Source organism: Diospyros lotus, chromosome 2, assembly GCF_014633365.1.
Source record: "Diospyros lotus cultivar Yz01 chromosome 2, ASM1463336v1, whole genome shotgun sequence".
Taxonomy (NCBI): domain Eukaryota; kingdom Viridiplantae; phylum Streptophyta; class Magnoliopsida; order Ericales; family Ebenaceae; genus Diospyros; species Diospyros lotus.
In genome coordinates this window covers 23,935,902-23,962,601 of record NC_068339.1, presented here as the reverse complement: position 1 = coordinate 23,962,601, position 26,700 = coordinate 23,935,902, and the positions used below count along the sequence as shown (strand labels likewise).

The following is a 26,700-nucleotide window of genomic DNA, read 5'->3' as shown; positions in this document are numbered from 1 at the left end:
ATTCATGATCCGGATGACGAAATCTGCTGTTCTCTCTGCCACTCACGATCTCCAGCACTAGAACTCTAAAGCTAAAGGCATCTGATTCAGTTGAAAACAGCCCTTTAAGAATAGTGCACTCTGAAGTCATATAACCACTGCATGGAATTGTCGAAGAAATGATGATCAATGGAATTGAACTAAAACAGCTGAATGTAAAATGTCTTTGGATACTAGTAACAAAGTTCCAACCATCCATCTTGTTTCTGCAGATGATTGATCTCTTGTAAAAGCTCTGGCCAGGCCAAAATATGAAAAAAATAAAATAAAATAAGACAGAATGTGCAGAAAGATACCATAAAACAAACATCAGCAATAGGTGACTTGATTAGAATGGGATCCATGGCATGGTAAAACGAAGAAAGTAGACAATGCGAGGAAGCTCATATACAACTAGCAAAAAAAAAAAAAGAGGAAGCTCGTATACAACAATAACTTATCAAGTCTTAATCTCACAAAGAAGTTGTTTGAACTTTGAAGAAGCTCTCAAAAGAAAGGAGAGCAAGTTCAAGAATTTTCTTCCTACAGATCAAAAATTCATACCGGTGCTTGCAGGGGATAAGAAATAGAGACTCAACTATGGTGTTCTTTCACGTGGAAACCCTATACATAGAAAGACAAGAAGGTTTGCTCTACAATCTCATCCAGCTCAAAATCATAATGCATTGAAGAAATTTCTAGTGTACAAACTAGTACAACTGTATAAAAAGTGTCAAAATAAGTTAATGTGACACTCTTATCTTCCAACCAACTCTGTCACTGTAACATCATTAACAGTATCACAAATTTGTTCACCCGACGGTGATTCAATCTTCAAGTAAATACTTTCCACACAAAAACCAGGTTCTTTGGGTACAGGTAGCTCTGCACTTTCATTACTCAGCATAAAAACCACAGATGACATTGATGGCCGGTCTTCTGTACGCTGCTGTACGCATAACAGTCCTACTTGAATGCACCTTATCACTTCATTTGCAGAAAATGATTCCCTCAATACTTCATCTAATAGTCCCAGGGGCCTATCTTCATTCCACAGTTTCCATGCCTGTAACAGTTGGAATTCAGTGTCTCATTAGTAATAACATTGGAATTTTAAATCTATAAATTTTAGACTAGAAAAAGGGCTGCAGCGCTTTATGCTTCTATACTTACATGCCCTATAAGGTTGAGGTCATGTCCAGGGTGATGAAATCCCCAGTTCTTCTTGCCATTTATTATCTCTAACACTAAGACACCAAAGCTGAAGACATCTGACTTCACCGAGAAGTAACCACTCATTGCATATTCAGGAGACATATAACCACTGCAAGCAAAGACAACATTTTAAGATTTCTAAGTGTGCAGACTATTTATAAAAGTAAATGTGTTTTATAACATATGATAAGATCACTTACTAAGTTCCCATAACTCTCTTTGTCATGCCCTCTGTCTGCTTTCCTCCAAAAATTCTTGCTATGCCAAAATCAGAAATTTTAGGGTCCATTTCATTGTCTAGTAAGATGTTACTTGCTTTGAGATCCCTATGAATGATTCTCAATCTTGAGTCTTCATGAAGATACAGTAGTCCCCGTGCAATTCCAGCAATAATGTTGAACCGCTTTTCCCAAGGTAGCAGTTTGCTTCTAGTTTCATCTGGGTACAACAGCAACAAATTCAAATAGTCAAATTACACGTCATTTTCTCGATGCCCCCATTGCACATGGGAAAACCATTTCTTTTCAAAATTTATGCATGAATACATTAAGGTTGGACAAACCAAATATGAAGTTGTCCAAACTTTTGTTAGGCAGGAACTCGTAAACTAACATCCTTTCTTCTCCTTCAGTGCAGCATCCCAGGAGTCTAACAAGGTTGCGGTGTTGAAGTTTGGAAATCATAATAACTTCATTTTTAAACTCCTGGAGGCCTTGACAAGAACTCTCCGAGAGTCTCTTCACAGCTATTTCTTGTCCACTGGCCAATTCACCCTACAAATAATAATGCAAAGCATGACAAAAAATTGAAGCAAGCATCTTCCTTGGTTGCACCTCTTCTTCTATATAATTCTTCACCTCAAAAGATTGTACAATTGTGAATTACCTTATATACAGGGCCAAAACCACCTTCTCCTATTTTATTTCCAGAAGAGAATATGTCAGTAGCAGCAAAAATGATGCTCAAATCAAAAACAGTTAACTCAAGGTCTTCATCATCTGGTTCTTCTTTAGAATCTTTTCTGGTTCTCTTCTCCTGCAGTGCTGTCATTTAGGAAATTATTAGACAACGAAAATTAAAAGTTCCACGTCCAACAAACTAGAAGTACCCTCACTACGACTGGCTCATTGCACTTCCATCTAATATTTACTCCTTAAATCATTAGTGACACAACAACAATACAAGAAGAAAATGTCTTTGATCAAGTACAATATACTAATCTGATACTAACTTAATAATGCAAGTATAATTCTTTGAAATTTCTTATCAAATTGAATAGTGCCAATGAAGCAGCCAAGAACTTCGAAAAACATATGACCTTGTGCTTTAAAACATAAATAAGCTTTTAATTCTATGCAAACCCGTACGAGGCAGAAAATTCTAAAAGGACAGCACATTCCCTTATCCATTTCTTTCACTATATAAGGCAGCCAGAGGTTCTAGAAAATAAGGGTTCGTTTGATAGCATTTAGTTGGAAAAGAAAACATTTTTCAACTTGCATGGAAAATAAAAATCACCCCCCACTAGATGGAATTTTCAATGGAAAATAGGCCAAAACATGCTTTAATGGTTGTACCATGAAATTCAATTCCATGAAAAATGTAGTGTGTCAAACAGCAAAAATGAAATTTAATTCCTCAGATGTGACATTTTCTATGGAATTTTCATACTATCAAACACACCCTAAAGTGAAACAGAATGAAGATTCATGGAATTGTGTTTCTATGTGCAATAACTGCAGCCAGGGGATTATTATGTCATGACTCTATGTCAAAAAGAGGGAACCATAAAGAGCTATTATAAAGTATTCTCTCTCATCAAAGTATCAAACTTAAGCGTTGGGTGGATGCAAGAGACACGATATGCTAGACCAAGCAACTGAAAAAAAAAAAAAAAAAGTAGAAATATTAGGGCTGTTTTACCTTGAATTGCCTTCCTCAACCGACAAATAGAAAAGGCAACCAGACAAGAGAGAATCATCCCACAAACTGTTGACAATATGATGATAAGTATTGTCAACATTAGATTTCTCTCCTTGGGATCAGCAATTAATTCTGGCCATACAAAAATAACAAAATAAGTCATTCCACTATATACATGAAAGTCTAGAATTCATGTAGCCGACCCCGCATAGTGGGATAAAGGCTGGATATATTGTTGTTGTTTAAGTCATTCCGCCATGTTTCCATGTGCTGCATTTTCACCCTGACTGAAGTATTCTTTCAATGATCTCTTGATTATATTGTCATACAACCAAAGACTTGGGTCTCAGGGAAGAATAAAAAAAAAAAAAACAAAGAAAGAAAAACTTGAAACCTGACTATTGGTCAAATATTACAGATATAGAAGTATGCAAGTGAAAAGACAGTCTCTAACAAGCTATTCGAGAAAAAACCACCCAGCTGATCTTAAAATATCAATAGACAATTGTCCAACTACGTTGAGTGGAAAAATCACACCAGTCCTTAGAGGAAAAGACCACAGGGCATGGTTCCACATGTGCAGTTCCAGCTGCTAGAAGACTATCACAGCGTCAGGCCGTAAGGTATCCCATTATAGTCATGCAACTGATATATCAAACTATTTAGAGATATGGGGTTAGATGTCTAATTAAATACTGCTGTGAGCTCAAGGTCTAAAACAGCAGCAAAAAACCCCCCAGCAAGCAATAGATTAGCACAATAAATGATGGTTACTCCAATTGCTTCTTAGGACACAAGAACAACGTGTAAGTTTCGTCCAATTTCTTCTTAGATCTGCCAGCGCTACACGTACGATCCACACCTCTTCTAAACAACTACCTACGAGCCACCAACACCGGGAACTCCACCAGCACTACCAAAATTCATATCCAACAAACCAAAGTGTGGAATATATGAAAATACAATAATTCCAGAAAAAAGAGAATTAGGAGACTTGGTAGCAACTGTAAAGTTGCTACTTTGTAATTGGAATGTCATAGATTTGATCGTGACCTCTCTGCGAAACAATGGTTAAAATTGCATACAAAATGACCCTACCCTCCCTGACTCTCACAAAGTTACGAGCCCCGTGCCCTGTAGACCCCCTTACAGAAATTCAACAAAGTAGTACTAGGCACAGCCAAAGAATCAAACAAATAGCCTAATGGTAAATAATCAAACACCACATGAAACCACAAATTCAGAAGTTCTAAGGAGCTAGAGTGCGATTTTAAAAACAATAAACCACCTTGCTCATCATCCCGACTAAGCCCTTTTCCATCTATCTTCCATCAACTAGATAGAGACCCTATTTCCTAGCTCCCCTCTATAACCTAGGATTCTTGGTCATAGGGATCTCAACTACCTAACACTATCATGCTCTCAGAAAGCATATTACAATCACATAGAAGACTATATTAATTATATACCTGTGACTCCGTGAGTACGGCGACCCACGGAAATTTCCTTCCCTCCCTCGGACCACCTACAAATCAGAATTTGAGAAGCCCTCCAGCTTCACCTTCCAGAAGGTCTCAGTGGTTACTTCTGGCAACGAAAAAGGTCACTTCTTGAAGCCCAGTCCTTAAGTCTGAGATCTGAATACTGAGACAACGGGTTGTGGGTGTTTGGGCACCGGGGGTGAGGAGTTTTCCGGCGAGCTTCCCAGAGAAAGGAGGGGAAGGGCAGGAATCAATGCGAAGAGTTGGCAAGGCTTTTAATTTAAAATTTTAGAAACAGAGACAGGGTGGGGGGAGGGGGTGTGAACAGTGCAATGCAGAAGTCAACATTAGTCTGCTTTGGTCAGTTTATTCACAAATGTTTCCGAACAACTCCTACCTGAACGACGATCCATTTCGTTTCGTAGGCGATGGGTTAGTGGCATTTGTCGGTGTTGGGAGAATTTTAAATCTTTCTTTACATATTTTAGTGCCATTTGAATTTGGTCACTATAAATGAGTATTATATCTCCAACCAATCATACAACAAAAGTCTTATAAACAGTCTCTATAGACGTAATTCGATACTTTTGTCCATTTTATTTAGAGTCTGATTCATCATGATTAAAGTGTTACTTTAAAATTGAAATAAAAGGCCATCAGATTTTTTTGATTAACCTCATTCATCGTATTTTGATATCAGTAATTGAAAACACTCATAATGAGACAATATCTAAAAAAAAAAAAAAATCTTATAAACATCACAATTCAAATCACACTCCAACGCGAACCTAAGTAGCATTTTCATCCAACTATGCTAATTGTTAGTGAATTGTTTACATTAGCTTAATACTAGTAGTATAGAATAAATCAAAACTGTATTTATCATCAAGCATTAGAAAATGAATGCCTATACTTGTCACACCTATATATATTCAGTCATTGGTTTTTTTTTACCATCTACTTTATACCTGTTTTATTTAAAAAAATTAAATTCATACCAGTTCTCAAAATGGAAAATGGATGCTTAATATTTAGGCAGTAGATGCATTTCATTATTTCTCATAATATAATGTGGAAAAGTGTTATTTTCTAACATATTTATTTTAAAGAAGAATGACAAAGCATTTTTAAAATATATATATTATCTTGATGGGTATTTAATTTCATCTTAAGGCGATAGCTAGGATTTAAGTTCGTTATGTTATTTTGATTAAATTATGTATACAAATTTTTTATTTAATAAATTAAAATTTTAATCTCTTAAATAACGTTACTTAAAAAATTAAAATTTTGATAAATTATTGTGCATAGCTTTGAAACACACACACACATATATATACATATATATATATATCTTATACTATTAATAATTAGAGAGATACCTTCAACATTTGACGATTTATTGTTAATTGGAGTTGAAATCTTTTTAAGTTGATCTGATCGCACAAGTAAATTTTAATATAATTATTATTATATACACATGATTTTAAAAGTTATATAGTACATATCTATAAGATAAGATTAGGGTTTAAATATTCGATAAAATATTACATATTTGGTATAGATAAAATTTTAATCGAGCTAGAGAGGGACGATATGATAAAAAATTGAATAGAGATTTCAAAGAAAAAGGAAATGAAGGGAATCACAACTTAAGAATAGTATTAGGCCACCAAGAATGAGACATTTGATGAAAAAGACAAGTGCCATGGAGGTTTCTGTTTCTTTTTTTATTATTATTATTTTTTTGTTTTTTTTTATGTTGATTTGGTAGAGATGAGATGGATCTTAATTAATGGGATTAGTGTCCCATTGCATGAATTGATAGGTGCTGTAAGCACCCCCGCCCGGATATCCTAACCACCCGGTCTATCCGAACGAGTGCGCTCACAGAAGGGAAGAGGAATAGACAAAAGACAGAAATGCCCTGGCATGCATAAATAAGAAATTTAACAGCGGAAGCAAAACGGTAAACATGCATGCCCACAAGCACCCCGCTGATACAGCGGTCATGAAGTATATAAAAATACATACAGACTCTGTGCCAACAATAGGAGGTACAAATGACAACCTGGCACAGTCAAAAATAAAAGACAACGACTCTAGCAAAACATCAGAGATGACGGGGGCAGCTAACTATACACCTTACCAACACGGCCGGCTGCTAAATGGAACGATCCTCGCCCTCGGCCTTTGCTTTACCCTTACCTGGAATGATGGAAAGCAAGGTGAGTCGCAAGACTCAGCAAGTTTATAAGAAATGAAAGGCTATAAATAAAAGAAGAGACCATCCCAAACACAGCCCCACAAGTACACACAAGTCATGAGACGCTACAACACAACAGTGCAGTATAGTGAAAGCACATTCCGGTCCTTGGGGCCCACACAAGACACTTGGCACCCAAGTCCCATACCAACCTGCCGCTGCCCTGGAAGGCAACAATATCCTCAACAAACCTGTGCGCACTGTCCCGGGGCGGTACTCCCGTCACCCGTATCCACGTCGGTACTCCCGACAACCGAGCCATAGGCTCCCTCGGAACGGTACTCCCGTCCGAGAACTAAATACTATCAGTAGCCATGCAATGCACATAAAATGCAATGGCGTAGTGAGCATCAACGTGATACCAGGCGCCCATACATCCAAGCATCAGGCCATGCTCCGCCCATATAGTAAGCCACACACGATGCATATGCCCGTGCTGGATGCATCATAATCAAGCTAAAATGCCCGTGACCAAGCATAACCAAATCATGTTAATCCCAACATGCAGCCCGTACCCATGTGCACATCAAGCCATGCAACGAGAATAAAATATAAGCAGGCATGCTATAATCACATAACGGCTAAGCAAGTTAGCAGTGCCTGGCACCGGTCAACGGTCAGTGGGTAGGAGAGACTCGCCGGCGGCCTAAGGTAGTCCGTACGACAGTCACTCCGTCACCGAACCATCGATCCTAGCCCCCACTGCACAACCGCTCCAGCCAGAAAATGACCAAAAATCCAATTAATACCCGAACCGCTAAGAACCTAGCCCCGGGTGAGTACGGCATCATTCCCAACAGGCAGGGGGGGTGGCACAAACCCCCGCAGGCAACCAACGAATAAAACCCACGAGATCCATTTAATAAATTAAATCTTAAACTAACCGTTTAAAAACTTCATAATTAATTAATGGCCGAAACAAACGAAGGGAGGCCCAATAAATCGCCAACGACAGAAACGACGAGATAGGTAAGAAGAACTTGCCTTATCAGAGATATCCTTAGGCTCATTGGGTCCAAAAGTAGTAAAAATTATACAAACTGCAATATCCCAATTATTTGCCAAAATTAATAAAATTGGACGCAAAACGAAATTCTGACCGTACAGAATATTAATTACTAACTGCTCTACATACCTGGATAATTAAATCAGGGATTAAACGGAGTTTAATCCAATTTTTGAAGCCCCAAAATCTCAGAAATTTCTCTCGCGCACGCTGCTGCTCTTTTCTGTAATTCCTTACTGTTCGCATGCAAAAAGAACGCCCGAAATCGGGCTTAAATCGGCCAAAAACGAGCGGCTGAGGCGCGGCCACGTGGCAGCGCGCGGGCCAGCCACTGGGAGCCACCGCCATTGACGAAACGACGTCGTTTTGACGCCTATGGCTGAATTAAATCAGCCAAAATTTCCCCTCCTCGCGCGCAGCCCCCGCGATTCGATCCCTCATCCGCTGCCTGGCCGCCTCGCGCTCGAACCGCCCGCGCCCACGCTCGCATCTAACCTATATATGTTTTAAGTTATATTTAATGTGACTTTTGGCCTCTTCCGCGATTCACTCCAGCACCCCTAAACTTCCATTAATTGCACTAACGCCCACTTAATTAATTACATTAACTCCCGAAATTTCTGAAAATCCCATTATTGAATTTCTTTTAATTTTCCTATAATTCCAGAAATTCCTAAAACAAATTAATTAATTATTTTAATTTCTTATTTCCTTAAAATCACATAAGTAAATTTTATTAAATCACAACAAATTATTTTAATATTTCCTTTAATTTAAATTACCCCAAAATTAAATTAAATTGGCATTTACGGGGCGTTACAAATCCTCTCCCCCTTAAAAGAATTTCGTCCCCGAAATTCGTACCTGGCTAGGCAAACAACTGAGGATGAAGTCGTATCATATCCTCCTCTAGCTCCCACGTAGCCTCCTCTGGGGTATGCCGCTGCCACTGGACCTTCACATAGGGAATCGTGCGACTACGGAGCACTTTTTCTTTTCGATCCACGATACTGGTAGGCAACTCGATGTACGACGCGTCCTCTTGCACCACGAGCGGATGATAATCAATGACATGCCCGGGATCTGCCACGTACTTGCGGAGCATAGAAACATGAAAGACATCATGTACATGGGCTAACTGAGGGGGTAAAGCTAACCGGTATGCCAACGATCCGACTCGCTCCAATATCTCGAACGGTCCCACATAGCGAGGACTCAACTTGCCAGATACTCCGAAGCGTCGAACACCCCTCATCGGCATAACTCGAAGGAAAACATGATCACCCACATCAAACTCCAAATCTCGGCGTCGTCTATCAGCATAACTCTTCTGACGATCCTGAGCTGCCTTCATCCTAGCCCGAATCAACTGGATCTTTTCTGTCGTCTGCTCCACCAACTCCGGTCCAAGTAACGCTCGCTCCCCAGTCTCGGTCCAGCAAAGCGGTGACCTACACGGCCGCCCATATAATGCCTCAAATGGTGCCATCCCAATGCTGGCCTGGAAGCTATTATTGTAAGCAAACTCCACCAACGACAAATGGTCATCCCAGCTCCCATGAAAGTCCAGTACACAGGCGCGGAGCATATCCTCCAAAGTCCGAATGGTCCGCTCCGACTGCCCGTCAGTCTGAGGATGGAAGGCTGTACTGAAAGTCAGCTGGGTCCCCATAGCACTCTGCAACGCCTCCCAAAATCGTGAGGTAAACCGAGGATCCCTGTCTGACACAATACTAGCTGGGACTCCATGCAGTCTCACCACCTCATCAATGTATAGCTTGGCCAGTCGATGAATAGGATAGGTCTTCTTGACAGGTAAGAAGTGCGCTGATTTAGTCAACCGATCGATAATCACCCATATCGAATCATACCCCCGGCTGGATCGTGGCAATCCTGAGACAAAATCCATAGCTATGCGTTCCCACTTCCACTCCGGCACAGATAAAGGTCGTAACAATCCTGCGGGCCTCTGGTGCTCAGCCTTAACCTGCTGGCACACTAAACATCGCGATACAAATTCTGCTACGCTCCTCTTCATGCCGCTCCACCAATACTGACGTCGTAAGCCTTGGTACATCTTCGTCGCTCCAGGATGGATAGTATAGGGAGAACGATGAGCTTCCTCTAGGATCCTCTGCCTGATATCACTGTCCCTCGGCACACATATCCGTCCACGAAACAATAGCAAACCATCGTCCCTCTGACTGTACCCCAATGACCCAAATCTCTCCATATCAGCCATAATCTCGCCAAGCTCCACATCCTGTCGCTGTCGATCGCGAATCTGACCCTCTAGATCCGAATGGATACTCATGGCAGCGCAATAAAGTGTAGGATTGTCTGGTGCCACAGAGATAGTAAGATCGCTCATCTGCTCCAGTAAGAACCACTCCTGCACCATCATAGCTGCAACTGATGCTCCACGGCGACTCAGTGCATCTGCTACCACATTGGCTTTACCTGGATGATAGAGGATCTCGCAATCATAATCTTTAAGCAGCTCTAACCAACGGCGTTGTCTCATATTGAGTTCCTTTTGCGAAAATAAATACTTGAGACTCTTGTGATCTGTATATATCTGGACTCTCTCACCATAAAGATAATGCCTCCAAATCTTCAAGGCAAACACGACAGCCGCCAACTCCAGATCATGTGTGGGATAATTCTCTTCGTGCCTCTTCAACTGTCTGGATGCATAAGCATTCACTCGTCCGTCCTGCATCAAAACACATCCCAACCCTGCATACGAGGCATCACTATATACAGTAAATAACTCACCACACCTGGGTATCGTCAGTACTGGCGCCGAAGTCAAACGCCGCTTTAACTCCTGGAATGATCTCTCGCAAGACTCATCCCAAATAAATCTGGTGCCCTTCCTTGTCAGCTTCGTCAGGGGAGATGCAAGCCGTGCAAAACCCTCTATGAACCGTCGATAATATCCGGCAAGGCCAAGAAAACTCCGAATCTCTGTCACTGTCATCGGTCTCGGCCAATCCATCACGGCTCTAGTCTTCTCTGGGTCTACTGAGATACCCTCTCCTGAGACCACGTGTCCCAAGAATACCACTCGGGTCTGCCAAAACTCACATTTCGAAAACTTGGCATATAACTGCTCCTCTCTGAGCTTCTGCAGAACCACGCTCAGATGCGCCTCGTGTGTCTCAGGGCTCGGTGAGTAAATTAGGATGTCGTCAATGAAAACTATGACAAAAGAATCCAAATATTCCTTGAATACCCTATTCATCAGATCCATAAATACTGCAGGTGCATTGGTCAGCCCAAACGGCATGACCACAAATTCATAATGGCCGTAACGCGTGCGAAATGCGGTCTTTGCAATATCCTCATCTCTGACTCGCACCTGATGATAACCTGACCGCAAATCTATCTTGGAAAACATCGATGCACCACGCAACTGATCCAGTAAATCATCCACACGGGGTAGGGGGTACTTGTTCTTGATTGTTACCTGATTAAGCTGTCGGTAATCTATACAAAGTCGCATAGACCCGTCCTTCTTGCGCACAAATAATACTGGGGCCCCCCATGGCGATGTGCTCGGCCGAATAAAACCTTTCTCCAAAAGATCTTGCAATTGCACCTTGAGTTCTTTCAGTTCATTGGCAGCCATACGGTAAGGAGTCTTGGAAATAGGCTGCGTACCTGGCATCAGATCGACTGCAAAATCAATCTCCCGGTGCGGTGGTAGTCCCGGCAACTCATCTGGGAACACATCTGGAAAGTCTCGCACCACAGGATAGGCAGCCAACTCCTTCTTCTCCCCCGCTATCACGGTCACGAACGCAAAGTAGGCTTCACACCCACGTCGAATAAGTCTCTCGGCGTGCATAACCGATATCATCGGCGTAGTCACCACTGGTTTCACACCCCGGTATGTAACAACTGGTCTCCCCGGATGCTCAAATGATATTACCTTCCGACGACAATCAACCCGAGCATAGTGCCGAGAGAGCCAATCCATACCCAACAGTAAGTCAAAATCCTGGATCGCCAAAACAACAAGATCCCCCACAAATACCTGGTCGTAAATCCCTATCTCGCAATCCCTGACCATCTCACTCCCCAACAACACCGTCCCTCCCGGTGTCGAAATAGATAAATCATATGGTAAGGGGTTACACGGGATTGGGATCTTATGCAACAAATGGGGTGCTATAAAAGAGTGGGTGGAACCTGTATCAAATAGGGCACGTGCGTCATGGCCATAGAGAGTAAGTATACCTTGCACTATATCACTGCTCTCAGCTGCCTCGGTCGCTGACACTGCAAATGCCTGTCCCTGCATCTGAACTCTCTCTGTAGGTCCTGGGCGCTGTGCTGCTGGAAGAGGTAATGGTGCTCCTGCACCCTGCGTCCTAGGTGCAGACTGTCTCTGAACTGGTCTGGGCCCCACACCTCCAGTCCGTGGCCCTCCACTCTGTGCTGGCTGGGTGCACCTGTTCGCTCGGTGGCCCCTCTGTCCACAGCGAAAACAAATAATCTCCTGCCCTGTGGCCGGTGTAGCTGGTGGGGCTGGTGTAGTCGGTCTAGGCGCCTGTGGACAGTCTCTCTTCAAATGCCCCGGCTGACCACAGCGATAACATACATCTCGACGTACCTCCCGACACTGCCCCTAGTGTCTCTGCCCGCACTGCCGGCACTGTGGAAATCCCGAACTCTGGCTGCCTGCATCCCACTTCCTCTTCTTACCGCTGCTCCCTGCACCCTTCAAGACTAACTGCTCTGCTCGGGCCTCCAGTCGATCCCTCTCCACCGCGTGGGCTCGCTGAACAGCCGTAGGGAAGTCAGGGGCCTCAATACCAGCCATGGCATGACGGATCTCTGGTCGTAACCCCCTCTGAAACTTGCTAACTCGACGCGACTCAGGGGTCACTAACTCAGGAGCATAACGAGATAATGCCACGAACTCAGTCTCATACTGCGTAACTGTCTTACTGCCCTGTTGTAACTCAATGAACTCAAACACCTTCTGCTCTCTGATCCAAGCTGGTACATAGGTCTCATTGAACGCCTCGACGAACTGTGCCCATGTCGGACCTCCATCGCCATATCTCTGTCTGGTGGTCTCCCACCACCGCTCGGCGTCACCTCGTAACAAGAAAGTCCCCAGTCGAACTCTGTGGGCCTCTGCACAGTCTATGGATCTCAAATGCTTCTCCACCGCTAGTAACCAATCCTCAGCCACCGTCGCATCAGCGCCTCCACTAAACTCTGGTGGTCGCAAGGCCATAAAATCTCTAAGCACTGTAGCACCTGAACCGTCCCCTGCTCCCGACGTACCTGAATGCGACGCCTGGGCTGTAGCGGTCCTATCATCATGTCTGCGCTCCTGTCGCAACTGAGATGCTGCCAGTACATCTACAGCTCGTAAAATACCCGCTAATGTCTCCTGCATATCTGGTGGTCCTGGCTGTCTCTGCTCTCCCGCACCTGTAGCCTGAACCCCCGGAGTAGGGACAAGGTGTCCTCTACCTCGTGCCGACGGTCTACCACGACCTCGCCCACGTCGTGCGTCCATGATACCTAGACAACCAGATTTAATTAGAACGCATTTCGAAATAACAGACACGTCCTAACACTCTAACTCTACCTAACAGCCTTGGTGTACAGTTACTTGTCCCCCAAATAGACTTAATGACGCTCTGATACCAACATTGTAAGCACCCCCGCCCGGATATCCTAACCACCCGGTCTATCCGAACGAGTGCGCTCACAGAAGGGAAGAGGAATAGACAAAAGACAGAAATGCCCTGGCATGCATAAATAAGAAATTTAACAGCGGAAGCAAAACGGTAAACATGCATGCCCACAAGCACCCCGCTGATACAGCGGTCATGAAGTATATAAAAATACATACAGACTCTGTGCCAACAATAGGAGGTACAAATGACAACCTGGCACAGTCAAAAATAAAAGACAACGACTCTAGCAAAACATCAGAGATGACGGGGGCAGCTAACTATACACCTTACCAACACGGCCGGCTGCTAAATGGAACGATCCTCGCCCTCGGCCTTTGCTTTACCCTTACCTGGAATGATGGAAAGCAAGGTGAGTCGCAAGACTCAGCAAGTTTATAAGAAATGAAAGGCTATAAATAAAAGAAGAGACCATCCCAAACACAGCCCCACAAGTACACACAAGTCATGAGACGCTACAACACAACAGTGCAGTATAGTGAAAGCACATTCCGGTCCTTGGGGCCCACACAAGACACTTGGCACCCAAGTCCCATACCAACCTGCCGCTGCCCTGGAAGGCAACAATATCCTCAACAAACCTGTGCGCACTGTCCCGGGGCGGTACTCCCGTCACCCGTATCCACGTCGGTACTCCCGACAACCGAGCCATAGGCTCCCTCGGAACGGTACTCCCGTCCGAGAACTAAATACTATCAGTAGCCATGCAATGCACATAAAATGCAATGGCGTAGTGAGCATCAACGTGATACCAGGCGCCCATACATCCAAGCATCAGGCCATGCTCCGCCCATATAGTAAGCCACACACGATGCATATGCCCGTGCTGGATGCATCATAATCAAGCTAAAATGCCCGTGACCAAGCATAACCAAATCATGTTAATCCCAACATGCAGCCCGTACCCATGTGCACATCAAGCCATGCAACGAGAATAAAATATAAGCAGGCATGCTATAATCACATAACGGCTAAGCAAGTTAGCAGTGCCTGGCACCGGTCAACGGTCAGTGGGTAGGAGAGACTCGCCGGCGGCCTAAGGTAGTCCGTACGACAGTCACTCCGTCACCGAACCATCGATCCTAGCCCCCACTGCACAACCGCTCCAGCCAGAAAATGACCAAAAATCCAATTAATACCCGAACCGCTAAGAACCTAGCCCCGGGTGAGTACGGCATCATTCCCAACAGGCAGGGGGGGTGGCACAAACCCCCGCAGGCAACCAACGAATAAAACCCACGAGATCCATTTAATAAATTAAATCTTAAACTAACCGTTTAAAAACTTCATAATTAATTAATGGCCGAAACAAACGAAGGGAGGCCCAATAAATCGCCAACGACAGAAACGACGAGATAGGTAAGAAGAACTTGCCTTATCAGAGATATCCTTAGGCTCATTGGGTCCAAAAGTAGTAAAAATTATACAAACTGCAATATCCCAATTATTTGCCAAAATTAATAAAATTGGACGCAAAACGAAATTCTGACCGTACAGAATATTAATTACTAACTGCTCTACATACCTGGATAATTAAATCAGGGATTAAACGGAGTTTAATCCAATTTTTGAAGCCCCAAAATCTCAGAAATTTCTCTCGCGCACGCTGCTGCTCTTTTCTGTAATTCCTTACTGTTCGCATGCAAAAAGAACGCCCGAAATCGGGCTTAAATCGGCCAAAAACGAGCGGCTGAGGCGCGGCCACGTGGCAGCGCGCGGGCCAGCCACTGGGAGCCACCGCCATTGACGAAACGACGTCGTTTTGACGCCTATGGCTGAATTAAATCAGCCAAAATTTCCCCTCCTCGCGCGCAGCCCCCGCGATTCGATCCCTCATCCGCTGCCTGGCCGCCTCGCGCTCGAACCGCCCGCGCCCACGCTCGCATCTAACCTATATATGTTTTAAGTTATATTTAATGTGACTTTTGGCCTCTTCCGCGATTCACTCCAGCACCCCTAAACTTCCATTAATTGCACTAACGCCCACTTAATTAATTACATTAACTCCCGAAATTTCTGAAAATCCCATTATTGAATTTCTTTTAATTTTCCTATAATTCCAGAAATTCCTAAAACAAATTAATTAATTATTTTAATTTCTTATTTCCTTAAAATCACATAAGTAAATTTTATTAAATCACAACAAATTATTTTAATATTTCCTTTAATTTAAATTACCCCAAAATTAAATTAAATTGGCATTTACGGGGCGTTACAGGTGCTCTAATTCGGGTTAATTAATTAGTGGGTGAAAGTGAAATGCCAACCTTACTTCCATCAAATTTTTATTTTTTTTGCTAAATAACAAAAATAAATGTTTGGATTCCTAAAACTCAATATATAATTATTTATTTGTTTTTGATAATTTTTGTTAATTAAGATATCGCCAGAAAAAAGTGAGATTTAAGAAATATTCTATACAAAAGTGTTTTTATTAAATTTATTTGTCTACCCACTAAAAAGAATTCACATGACTTCTTATTTAAAATTTTACAAATAAATTTATTTGAAAATAGAATGAGATAAATTTATTTAAGATTTTATAGATAAAAAAATAATTTATATGTCATCGTCTCATAAAATACAACTTTTAGTATATTTTAAAAATTTCAACAAACAATCTGATAAAAAATTTAAGTTAATTTTTAATTTTATCTTAATTTAAAAAATATTTTAATTTTATTTTAGTCACAACCTAGAAATAATGGGTTTAATAAAACGTGTGGAGTCCGCCTTTTTAAGTTCATTACCGTTGCTGTATTTATTTCCAAACTTTTGCGGCACAGTGCGATACACATGCAATCTAATATCAAAGAATGAATCGTGAAACACGCCATCGCTGTCTCGTGTCTATACGGTCAACTGATCACGTTTAAAGTTGAAGAAAAAAACGAAGAGTGTGATGCATGAATGTCCACACAGGACAGGACAAAAAGGGAGTCAATTCCATGCAAAGCCGCCCCGACTGAGTTGGGGCTAGGCGAAAAGATTTATTGAGTGCTTTGAATATTAATTCTTTTTATAAAAAAATAAATAATATATATTTTTACATAAATATTTCATCATTTTATTAAATAAAAAAAATTAAAATTCAATCAATTATAAAATATAATAATCTCTTAATGATAATAAATTTTTAGTTAAAATATAATATCTCAAAAATAAAAATAAAAAAAGTCAAACAACTTATAACAATAAATAAATAAATAAAAATTAATTTTTCTTGAAACTCTAAAAAAATAATGCAAGCAAAAAAATTATATATTCATGATTCTCTTATAGAAAGAAATAAAACAAAACATAACATTAAACTGATAGCGTTAAAAAGATAAAATTCATTAATGATGAGTAACTTTTCATTCTACAAATATGTATTTGACTATGTTCACATTTATGTAAAATTAATTTTTTTTGCCTTTTAAGATGCAAAATTATTAATTAAATCTCCATAATCAAGTTTATCTAATAAATCATGTTCAATAAATAATATACCTAATCCATTCAATCTTTCCTAAGACATAGTTTGCCTTAAATATGATTTTATCAATTTCAATTTTGAAATTAGAATTGTCAATAATATTCTATAAGTAATATATGCATTCGAAAATGAATCGACTTTTTTGATAGAATAAAGAATTTTCATTGGACTTTTTTTTTTTTCTTTTTGAAATTTTTTTCTTAACACTCTTAATTCTAAAAATAAATCTAAACCATCTATTTCAGAAAGTTTATCAAATTTAAGAACGTTTTCAAGATTCAAACAATATTCTTTTAAAATATCTTCATCTATTGATTTTAATGTCTTAAAATTGTATAAAAATTGAAAAAAATAAAAATATATACATAAATATTACAAAATTTTAAAATTTGGGACTTCAAATTTTAAGGGCCTAATTGCCATGGTATTACATGACTTAAGGGTTGGACCGGCCCTATTTCCATGCATGGATCGTATCCTAAAGGTCTTCAATTGATCATTTTGGCGTTTGGATGTCATGATTCTCTAGAATATTATAATTAGAAAAGATGAGAGAGGACTTGGCACCATAAAAAAAGAATTTAGAAGAAACTAAAATAAAGGAGTGGTTGATCTCTCTAATTAATGATGATATCTTCTTAATGCTTTGTTTACCATTCTAAAGTATGATTATCAACTGAGTAAGTCGTTAGCTGTAGGCAGCCTTGCAAATGACAGTGAGATAAAGGTGACTCCTGCATTTGGTTGGTGCAGGTTGCAACTTGAATTAATTAAATATCTGGTAGGCTTTAGATATTCGTTTACTTGGGTCTTCTTTCCACCCATGTGCTTCTTCTCTTCTTTTTTTGGTTCCAGACGATATGTTTATCTAATTTGGTTTATGTTTCTTTGGATTTGTACGGTGGTTTCTTTCGGGGAAAAAGTCCACAGATTAAAAATATGAATTACTACAAGAAATTTGGTTTTCTCATTCAATCTAACTAATTTTTAGTAACAATGAAAACACAAAAATATTATAATAAAATTGAAAGACTAAATTATATAAAGAAAAGACCATTTTCGATATTTGATATCAGTAATTCAAAAAAATAGAGAAATTTATGAGAATGTCACTCATAAAATTAAGATAGATTGGTTAAAATAGATAAATATATCGAGAGCATTATGTGATAGTAAAATATTATTAAAATTAAAAAAAAAATTTTATAGGACAGTTATAAAATCAGTTTTATTGTATGACTCAGAATGTTGAGTAGTCAAATACTAGTATAAGCAAAAAACAGCGTAATGGAGATGAGGATGTTAAGATGAATGTGCAGCTATACAAGAAAAGATAAAATTAAAAATGAGATTATTTGTAATAAGGTATGAGTAGTGCTAATCAAGGAGAATATGAGAGAAATTAGATTAAGATGGTTTGATCATGTGAGAAGAAGACCAAGAGATACTCCTACAATGAGAGTTGATGAAATGAAATATTTAGTCAAAAAAAAAATAGATGTAGATCCAAAAAGACTTTAGAAGTGACATTAAAGTTTGATATAAAGTGTATGGACCTAAATGAGGATATGACAAAAGACAAAAATACATGAAAGTCTAGAATTCATGTAACCAATAAAGTTGGATATATTGTTATTGTTGTTGTTAGTAACACTAAAAACACGGAAACTAGTTTCGTTAAGGACAACCTCCCTATCTTATCTTAAATGTATTGGTGAGTCAACATTTGATCTCAAAAATCTTATATATAATTACAAATAACCAATAAAGCCATGCTTCTTGGTGAATCAACATTGTACGAGACTCCATATATTTACAAGACCCAAAAGGTACCGGAACAAGTCATAGTTGTAAATGCTTCTAATCATAGCCAAGGGATGCAACACCATATTATACCATACATCTCTGGAGCTGATGATTCAAACAATGAAATATACAGCCTTGCGGCTGCTGGAGATCAAACCTCTTGCTACCGTCCATCTAGAATTGTAACAGTGACTTGGTTGAGAGTAAAGGATTCATCTTGCTTGCCTAATGCATCATTTTCAACAGGCTTCCTCCCAAGGCAAAACCCAGGATGCTTCGGCTGTGACATTGATGCATTCTCGCTTCTCAACATTAGCCCCACCGACGCCATGGTCGGCCTATCTTCTGCTCGCTCTTGCACGCACAAGAGTCCCACTCGAACACACCTCATCACCTCTTCCGGTGAGAATGAATCGCCCAGAGACGAGTCCATTAGTTCCAGCCCCTTCCCTTCCATCCACAGCCCCCATGCCTGCACCATTTCAATGCAATTCTTGAGCAGAGTGTTGGAAGCTTAATATCAATGGTTTGGAAGGAATTCTCAAGCTTTACTTACATATCCAAGGAGGTTGAGCTCCTCGTTTGTATAATAAAATCCCTGGTTCTTCTTGCCACTTATTATCTCCAACACCAAAACTCCGAAGCTAAATACATCAGATTTCACTGAGAAAAGCCCATCCATGGCATACTCTGGTGACATATAACCACTACAAGATACACAAAAGTCATAACTAAATTAGTAACTTCACTAAAACCGTCAAATATAAAATTTCGTTTGGACAAAGAAAGAGAAAAAAATGTCAAATTAGTATTGGGACTAATTAATATTTCAATGACTAATTAAATATTAAGTCTTAATCCTACAAGAAGAGATCAACTACTCTCTATGGTATACTTACTAAGTTTCAACTACTCTCTATAGTATACTTACTATGTTCCAACTATTCTCCTTGTGCTTGCTTCAGTTTGATCTCCTCCAAAAATTCTTGCCATGCCAAAATCTGATATTTTAGCATTCATTTCTCCATCAAGCAGTACATTACTGGCTTTGAGATCCCTATGAATAATTCTAAATCTGGAATCTTGGTGAAGATAAAGAAGTCCTCGGGCAACACCACAAATGATGTCAAATCGCGTTTGCCAGTCCAATTGTGAGCGCTTCTCTTCATCTGGAAGAGGCAAAAAAGAAATCTAATTTAGATAGCATGAAAATGAACTCGATTTGCCCTGTGACTTGACTTGAAAGAACTCAATTGATCGACTTACTGAATAAAAAGAAATCCAAGCTTTTGTTTTCCATGTATTCATATATGAGCATCTTCTCTTCCACGCCGATGCAGAAGCCAAGTAGACGAACCAGATTTCTGTGCTGAAGCCTTGCCACCAGTTTAACCTCATTCCTGAATTCTTCTGTTCCTTGCCCCGAGTTCTTCGACAGCCTCTTTACTGCGATTTTCTGGCCGCCTGCCAACAAGCCCTGGTAATTCCATTCAATTAAAAACAATATTAACCATCATGATAAGATTATTTCTTGAAAGAAGGCGGCAAGGCGCCTCCAGTACGTACTCGATTATTTTAATTGCAATCTAATTATGAGTTAGTATGCATGCATGGCAATTTGGTGTGAATTTGCAATGCCAAAACTCACTTTGTAAACACAGCCAAAGCCACCTTCTCCCAGTTTATTGTCATCAGAGAATTCGTTAGTGGCAATTGCTACGGCAGCAACGTCGAACATAGGCAACTCGAACTCATCGCTTGTAGCCTCACCGGAAAAGTCCCGTTTGCTGTCAAAACTCCATTTGTTCAACATATAATCCTGACTTCTCTCATGAGGACCTGGCAATTGCGATTGACTCAGTAAGAAAACAAGAATGAACGCTATGTCTAAATTCAATCAAAACTCACTAATTTATTGCTAATATTTGCTCAAGTAGTACCTCTGGGCTGTATATCCCTTTGCTTTATCTTTTTCCTCCACACGAAGTACAAGCTTAATCCCAGTAGTAGTAGAATTACAATGCCAGCTGCCACTGCTATGCCAAGGATCTTGATTTTTCCTTTAGATTTGTGGGAACTGTTGATATCTGATTCATCTGAGAGTAAAGAACAAACAAATAAACAAAAGAGAATCAACCCATAATTTGTAATGTTTCATGCTACCATTATGCCCGAAGGAGTAGGCAGATACTAATTGCACAAAACTAAAGCCACTGAAACTACAAACATTCTTTTTTAAGTTTAATTACGAAACTAAATAATATATCATGACCTTCCAAGTCCATTGTTGACATGAGATTGAGTTAGTATAATGAACTCTTAGGATTTTGGTGTCAACCCAACTAGTTGATTGAGCTGACTGATATGGACAAAATTACAACTTTATCCCCATATTCAATATCAACAGGACAAAATTATAATTTTGTCCATTTTGGCCAACCCAATTAGTTGATTGGTTGGCATGGCGGCAAAATCATTTTTCAAAATGTTATATATCAATCTAAATTACTAAGTCAGTTACAAACAATATTCTTCTGAGTTGCACTCTGTACTCACTTCAATAACAGTTCTAATTGATTTACATTATTACTTACAATCAAAAGTAATACTTGTTAAAGTTAATTTTGCAGTGATAAACTCTTAGCTCATCTCTTTCATTTTTAACATTTGTTAAAAAGTTATATTTAATAACATCATCAACCTCTTCTGTTTAAACCAACTAATTATATAAATGAAACTACCTGATTAATAAGAAAAACTCGACAAAATTCATATCCAACCTCAAACCCATAAGAGAACATATCGCCTCTACACCAACACATAAGCTAGCTACCACCTCAAAGAGGGTTATAAGAAGACTTTTTCTTGAGCTAAGGATAACAAATATGCAGTTAGACCCGCCCCTAATTAATAATTACACGACTTGGAATTTGACATTTCTGAGTCAGGGTGCCCCACATAATCGTTGTCCCCTACTACATCGTACGCACTAAATATTAATTTTCCAGTATTTGTATTTGTATTTGCTGCTTTTATTTATTGGATAGCCCTCACCAAACTAGTCTACCCAAAGTCAGAAACGTATAGCGTGCAAAGCACAAAGGCTGTTGTGCTGGGCGCTTTTCTCGCTGCCCCACCTTGGGAACGTGTAGTCACTAGTCAAAATGCTTTCTTCAATGGTAGGGTATGAAGCATGTATTATGGTTGCTGTTGCAGTATCTTTGAATATCATTAATAATTGTGATTAAGAATAAAAATAATTGATATAATAATAAAATCTTTTTTATAAAAATAAAAATGCACTTCGAAAATAGGGGGGCATTGCTAGCATGAATTACCTTAAGATGAAGTCCATTAAGCTGAAGGTTTAGACCTAGACATAAATCGACACTGGTTGAATTTAAAAAAGCAAATTGAACCCAAACTCAAACGAAACTAAAAAAGAATACAAAAATAACTCAATTATCTTGATTTAGGTCCGTTTCTAGTCTATCCAATGTGATAAGCTATACATGTACAAATCCAAGCTCAAAGGACCATGATTTCTTGTCCAAAATCTGAGACCAAATTTCAGGGGTCAAATAAGAATTCAAAAATATTATTCAAGCTCAAATTAAAGAGGAGAAGATGATACCAAAGGAAGTTTAATCAACATACCTGAATCAGAAGCCGACACCCTGACGAAGAGATCTTGGCCGCCCTCGGAGGCAGCGTACTCCCTCATATCCAGAAGATGGCCTCCCCAAATCACACACCCAGAACCGCCACCGGCGATGTACATATTAGCATAAGCAGTGCAAGAACAGTTTCTCCGGCAAGCCCTCTTGCAATCTTCCAGACTCATCCTCTTGTCGACAAACGCCGTCGAAGTGTCCGGCAGCTTCATGTTCTTCAAGGCCAAAAACTTATCATCCCGGCAATTCAATTTCGTCTTTCTCACGCACCCGGCGGACCCATCTCTCAAGTTCCAATCACGAGGGAACTTCGGCTCGAATCCCGCCTGGCACTGGCAAACTGGCGACGCGCTGTTGTCGCAAACGCCGTAAATTCCGCATTCCCTGTAAGTATCGCACTGATCTTTCGGCGCAAACCAGTAAGGTTTCCACTGTTTGGCAGTTTCAATCCAAGCATAGCGCTGTAATTTCCCAGATGGCTCCACCACAAGCCTCGAATAGACGGACTTGTTTCCCGACGAAAAAGAGTAGGCCGTTTCATTTGAGTTCATCCAAAAATGGAACTTGAGATCGTCGCTTGTGTTCATCTCGGGCACGCCGCTGAATCGCAGCCCATTCCACGGCCCGCTTCGGTAGATTCGAGATTGTCCGTTCCACAGAAAAAACTCCGGAAAGCCATTGATATCCATCTTGAAAGAGAAATTGCCGGAGGATGGGTCGGCGGCGGCGGTTTTCCAGGATGTCAAGCTCCGGTTCAGGCCGGTTTTAGCGTCCCATCCCAGCTTCATTTCCGGCAACAACGTGTCCGTCGGATGATCAAAGCTCTGCCACAGATAATTTTCATCATTTTCTTGCCGAACAACAAGGTTTCCAGAGTCCAGAATCCGTGCGACCGTAGTTAAATTTCTTGCCCCTCTTTGAAAATTCGACGACCAAACAGGAATTGAAGACTCATCGGTGAGGATGAGGTTGCCATCTTCGCCGATCTTCAAAACCGGTGATGAATTTGAAAGTGGGCTGTCTCTATTAGCGACCCAGACATAGGTTCGCGCCTGAATTTGTTTGTACCAGACCCCGAGAAACCATTTGCCGGAACTTCCCGGCGAGAAGAAGCCCAGTTCGAAGACCTCTCCGGCGGAGACGAGGGTTTCGCCATGTTTGAGTGGCTGGGTTGCGGTGATGGCGTCCAAACCGGTGGCGGCGATCGGGATGAGAGCTAGGACGGCGGAGATGCAGAGCCATGAACGATTAGAGAAAGCATGACGAAGCTCTGAGGAATTTCTCATCCCTCACTCACCTCGGCCTACTTTTGACCCTTTTTCTTCTTCATTCTCTCTCTCTCTCTCTCTCTCTCTATATGTAGACATAAATAATATCGACATGTGTTTGATATTCTTCATGTTTAAAGACGTATGGCATTGTCGCGGACGGAGAGGGAGGACAAACTAAGTTCACTACTTTTGACTCATCTTTTGGTGGGTCCACGCGATTTTTGTAAGCATATTTTTTTTATAAGTCATATCAAAAATATTATTTAGATATTTGATGTGATATTTTTTATTTTAATATATTATATATTTATATTAATTAGATATAAATATAATATATTAATATAAGATTATAATATTAGATGTTAGTATATAAATAATATTTTTTAAAAAATGATTAAATTTTAATTTCTATTATTTTTTATAAAATTCTATTTAAGAAAATTAATGTGACATATATTAATATAAATTTAACTAATAAAATTATTTATAATTAAAAATAATGTACATTTATTACATTTTGATAAACAATTACTTTTATTCATGTTAAAATAATTTTAATCATAATTGTTCAACTCTTATCATTTTTTTTATATATTATTTGATATTTTAAAACTAACATAGTAAATCTCACTTAGTTGAACTAATATTTTTTTTATTAATGTATGTAAACTAATATTTCATGGTTATATATTAAAGGCTTAATACATACAATGTCTTCTCAACAATTAAAAATTTAATGTTCAGTCCATGATATGTAAAATGTCAAGATTTAATATATTAATTATTAAAAATTATTATTTTAAGTTTTTATCATGATGAAATATTAGAACTTGTATAAACACTCTTATTTTTGTAAATAACACGACATGTGAATGACCAGTTGGCAATATTTGATTAGGTTGATTGGTTTGTTGTGTTCTTTCAACAATTAAATAATTCGATTTTTAATATACAAAAATATCAAAATTTTATATTTTAATTATTAAAATTTTTTATTTTTAATTCTTATACTGACACACAAAATAGAATATAAACAAGAGAGTGATGGAATTGAATTCAAGAAAGAGAAATAATAGAAATTAATTTTATTATATTTTGTGATTGAGAATAGAAAAATATAGCATTTTGGGGGTTAATGATTCAAGATATTTGTAATTTAGAGTTTTTTTTTTTAAAGCTATAGGTAATTTAGTATTTTCCCATCAAGATAATTTTTAATCTAATGTCTCTTGTTGACATAATTTTTATATAACACAAAATATTTTCTTTTCATATGTATGTTCTACATAACGTAGATAACAAATTTGTTTACTCTTAGTCAGAATAAAAACTTAAAAAAACAATTTTAATAGTTAGGATACGATATTTTGATTTTTTGTATATTAAGAATCAAATACTATATCTTTTAATTGTTGATACGAGTATAAGAAAATAGTTAACTCATTTAAATATTGACAAATAATCATTCACGTGACATGAATATTTTTATAGGCGTGCTAATGTTTTATCACAATAAAAATTTAAAATAATAATTTTTAATAATTAAAATATTAAATATTAACAATTTATGTATTAAGAATTAAATGCCATACTTTTTAGTTATTAAAAGCGGGACGGATGTAAGATACCTATATTAAATGATGCTCATTTGTCTCATCGTTTGGACCAAATTAGCTGGCCAAATGCACAAAAGGTCAGTTCGGTCTGCAGAATCCGTAGGGGTGTTCAACCTGTTGAAACCGGATCCGATCATATTGATTCATAAAAATTTTAAATTAAAAATTGAATCCAATGAGGACAAACCAGAACGGTCCAATTTAGATATTACATAAACGTTTGCTAAAATAAGTATTATAAAATTATATTAAAATAAAATTAAGATATTTTTTGGATCAAGATATAAAATTATTAAGGTAAATTTGAGAAGTATTATAAAATTATATTAAAATAAAATTAAGATATTTTTTGGATCAAGATAAATTTGAGAAGTATTATAAAATTTTTATCAAATTATTTGTTAATTTTTTTAAAATACACTCAAAGACATAAATGTCATTTTTTTTATTTGTAAAAATCAAGACAGACTTATTTAAAAAAAAATGAGATAAGTATATATGAAAAAATCTAAATAAGAAGTTAAGAGATTTCTTTTTTAATAATTGTCAGATAAGTTTAATAAAAATATTAAAAATAATAAAAATATAAGACTGCATTCTCTTTTCTATTCTCAAGTTATTTTTTATTTTTTAAAATAATGAAAACGTATTTTTTTGCTGTTTTTAAAAATATATTTTTAAAAATAAAAAAAAAATTATAAAGAAAACTCAAAACAACAAAATATTATTTTGAATGTTTTCATTCAAAACAAACTCTAAACTCAAAACACATTTATTTATTTATATTTTATTATTATAATGAAAAAATATTACAAAATTTATTAACTTTAAAATGTTTATATTTTTTAATAATATATTAACATTAAATATTTTTAATTTATTAAATAATTAAATTTATTAAATAAAATATTATTAAAAAATTATTTTTAAAATTTTAAAAGAACCCATTTTCTCATTTTTTTATTTTGAAAAATAATTTTTTAAAATAAAAAAAAGAATGTATTTTTTAATTTTCTAAAAATAGATTACTAAATTAGAAAATAAAAAATGAATTTAAAACCTAAAATTAAAAATTAAAAAATAAAGAGAACACAGTCTAATTTTTTTTATATTTTATATTTTTCGATCTATATCTTATTTAACAAATATGTATATTATTACAGCTGCTATATATACAACTAAATATCATCCAGTTGTTGTATAATATACACTGCATAATATAC

The 26,700-nt window shown here is 38.3% G+C and overlaps 2 protein-coding genes across 5 annotated transcripts; both read right to left on the bottom strand.

Moving 5' to 3' along the window:
- Positions 1–682: 682 nt before the first annotated feature.
- On the bottom strand, positions 683–4,911 carry LOC127794217 (G-type lectin S-receptor-like serine/threonine-protein kinase SD1-1). 4 transcript variants are annotated; one of them, XM_052325159.1, is made up of 7 exons: positions 4,626–4,911; positions 3,157–3,288; positions 2,119–2,276; positions 1,796–2,006; positions 1,434–1,671; positions 1,192–1,342; positions 683–1,084 (listed from the first exon to the last, which is right to left on the bottom strand). In XM_052325159.1, the coding sequence occupies exons 2-7, from the start codon at positions 3,254–3,256 to the stop codon at positions 776–778; spliced, it is 1,167 nt and encodes a 388-aa protein (XP_052181119.1). In that variant the 5' UTR covers positions 3,257–3,288; positions 4,626–4,911; the 3' UTR covers positions 683–775. The 4 variants fall into 4 exon arrangements, with proteins under 4 accessions (XP_052181119.1, XP_052181120.1, XP_052181118.1 ...); XM_052325160.1 differs by lacking the exon at positions 3,157–3,288 and having other exon boundaries at positions 4,626–4,909; XM_052325158.1 differs by lacking the exon at positions 4,626–4,911 and having other exon boundaries at positions 3,157–4,616.
- A 13,871-nt stretch (positions 4,912–18,782) lies between these two features.
- LOC127794215 (receptor-like serine/threonine-protein kinase SD1-8) lies at positions 18,783–23,952 on the bottom strand. The gene is made up of 7 exons (XM_052325156.1): positions 22,574–23,952; positions 20,857–21,012; positions 20,565–20,755; positions 20,183–20,393; positions 19,848–20,085; positions 19,473–19,623; positions 18,783–19,388 (listed from the first exon to the last, which is right to left on the bottom strand). Exons 1-7 carry the CDS (start codon positions 23,874–23,876, stop codon positions 19,080–19,082), a joined length of 2,559 nt encoding a protein of 852 aa, XP_052181116.1. The 5' UTR covers positions 23,877–23,952; the 3' UTR covers positions 18,783–19,079.
- Between the last annotated feature and the right edge of the window lie 2,748 nt (positions 23,953–26,700).

Coding starts and splice junctions, on each gene's coding strand:
- LOC127794217 (XM_052325158.1), bottom strand. CDS start 3,319: ATGACTTATTTTGTTATTTTTGTATGGCCAGAATTAATTGCTGATCCC. Junction 1,672..1,795: donor TTTGGACAACTTCATATTTG/GTTTGTCCAACC, acceptor TGTTGTACCCAG/ATGAAACTAGAAGCAAACTG. Junction 1,085..1,191: donor ACCTCAACCTTATAGGGCAT/GTAAGTATAGAA, acceptor CAACTGTTACAG/GCATGGAAACTGTGGAATGA.
- LOC127794215 (XM_052325156.1), bottom strand. CDS start 23,876: ATGAGAAATTCCTCAGAGCTTCGTCATGCTTTCTCTAATCGTTCATGG. Junction 20,394..20,564: donor GCTTTGGCTGTGTTTACAAA/GTGAGTTTTGGC, acceptor TGGAATTACCAG/GGCTTGTTGGCAGGCGGCCA. Junction 19,389..19,472: donor AGCTCAACCTCCTTGGATAT/GTAAGTAAAGCT, acceptor GAAATGGTGCAG/GCATGGGGGCTGTGGATGGA.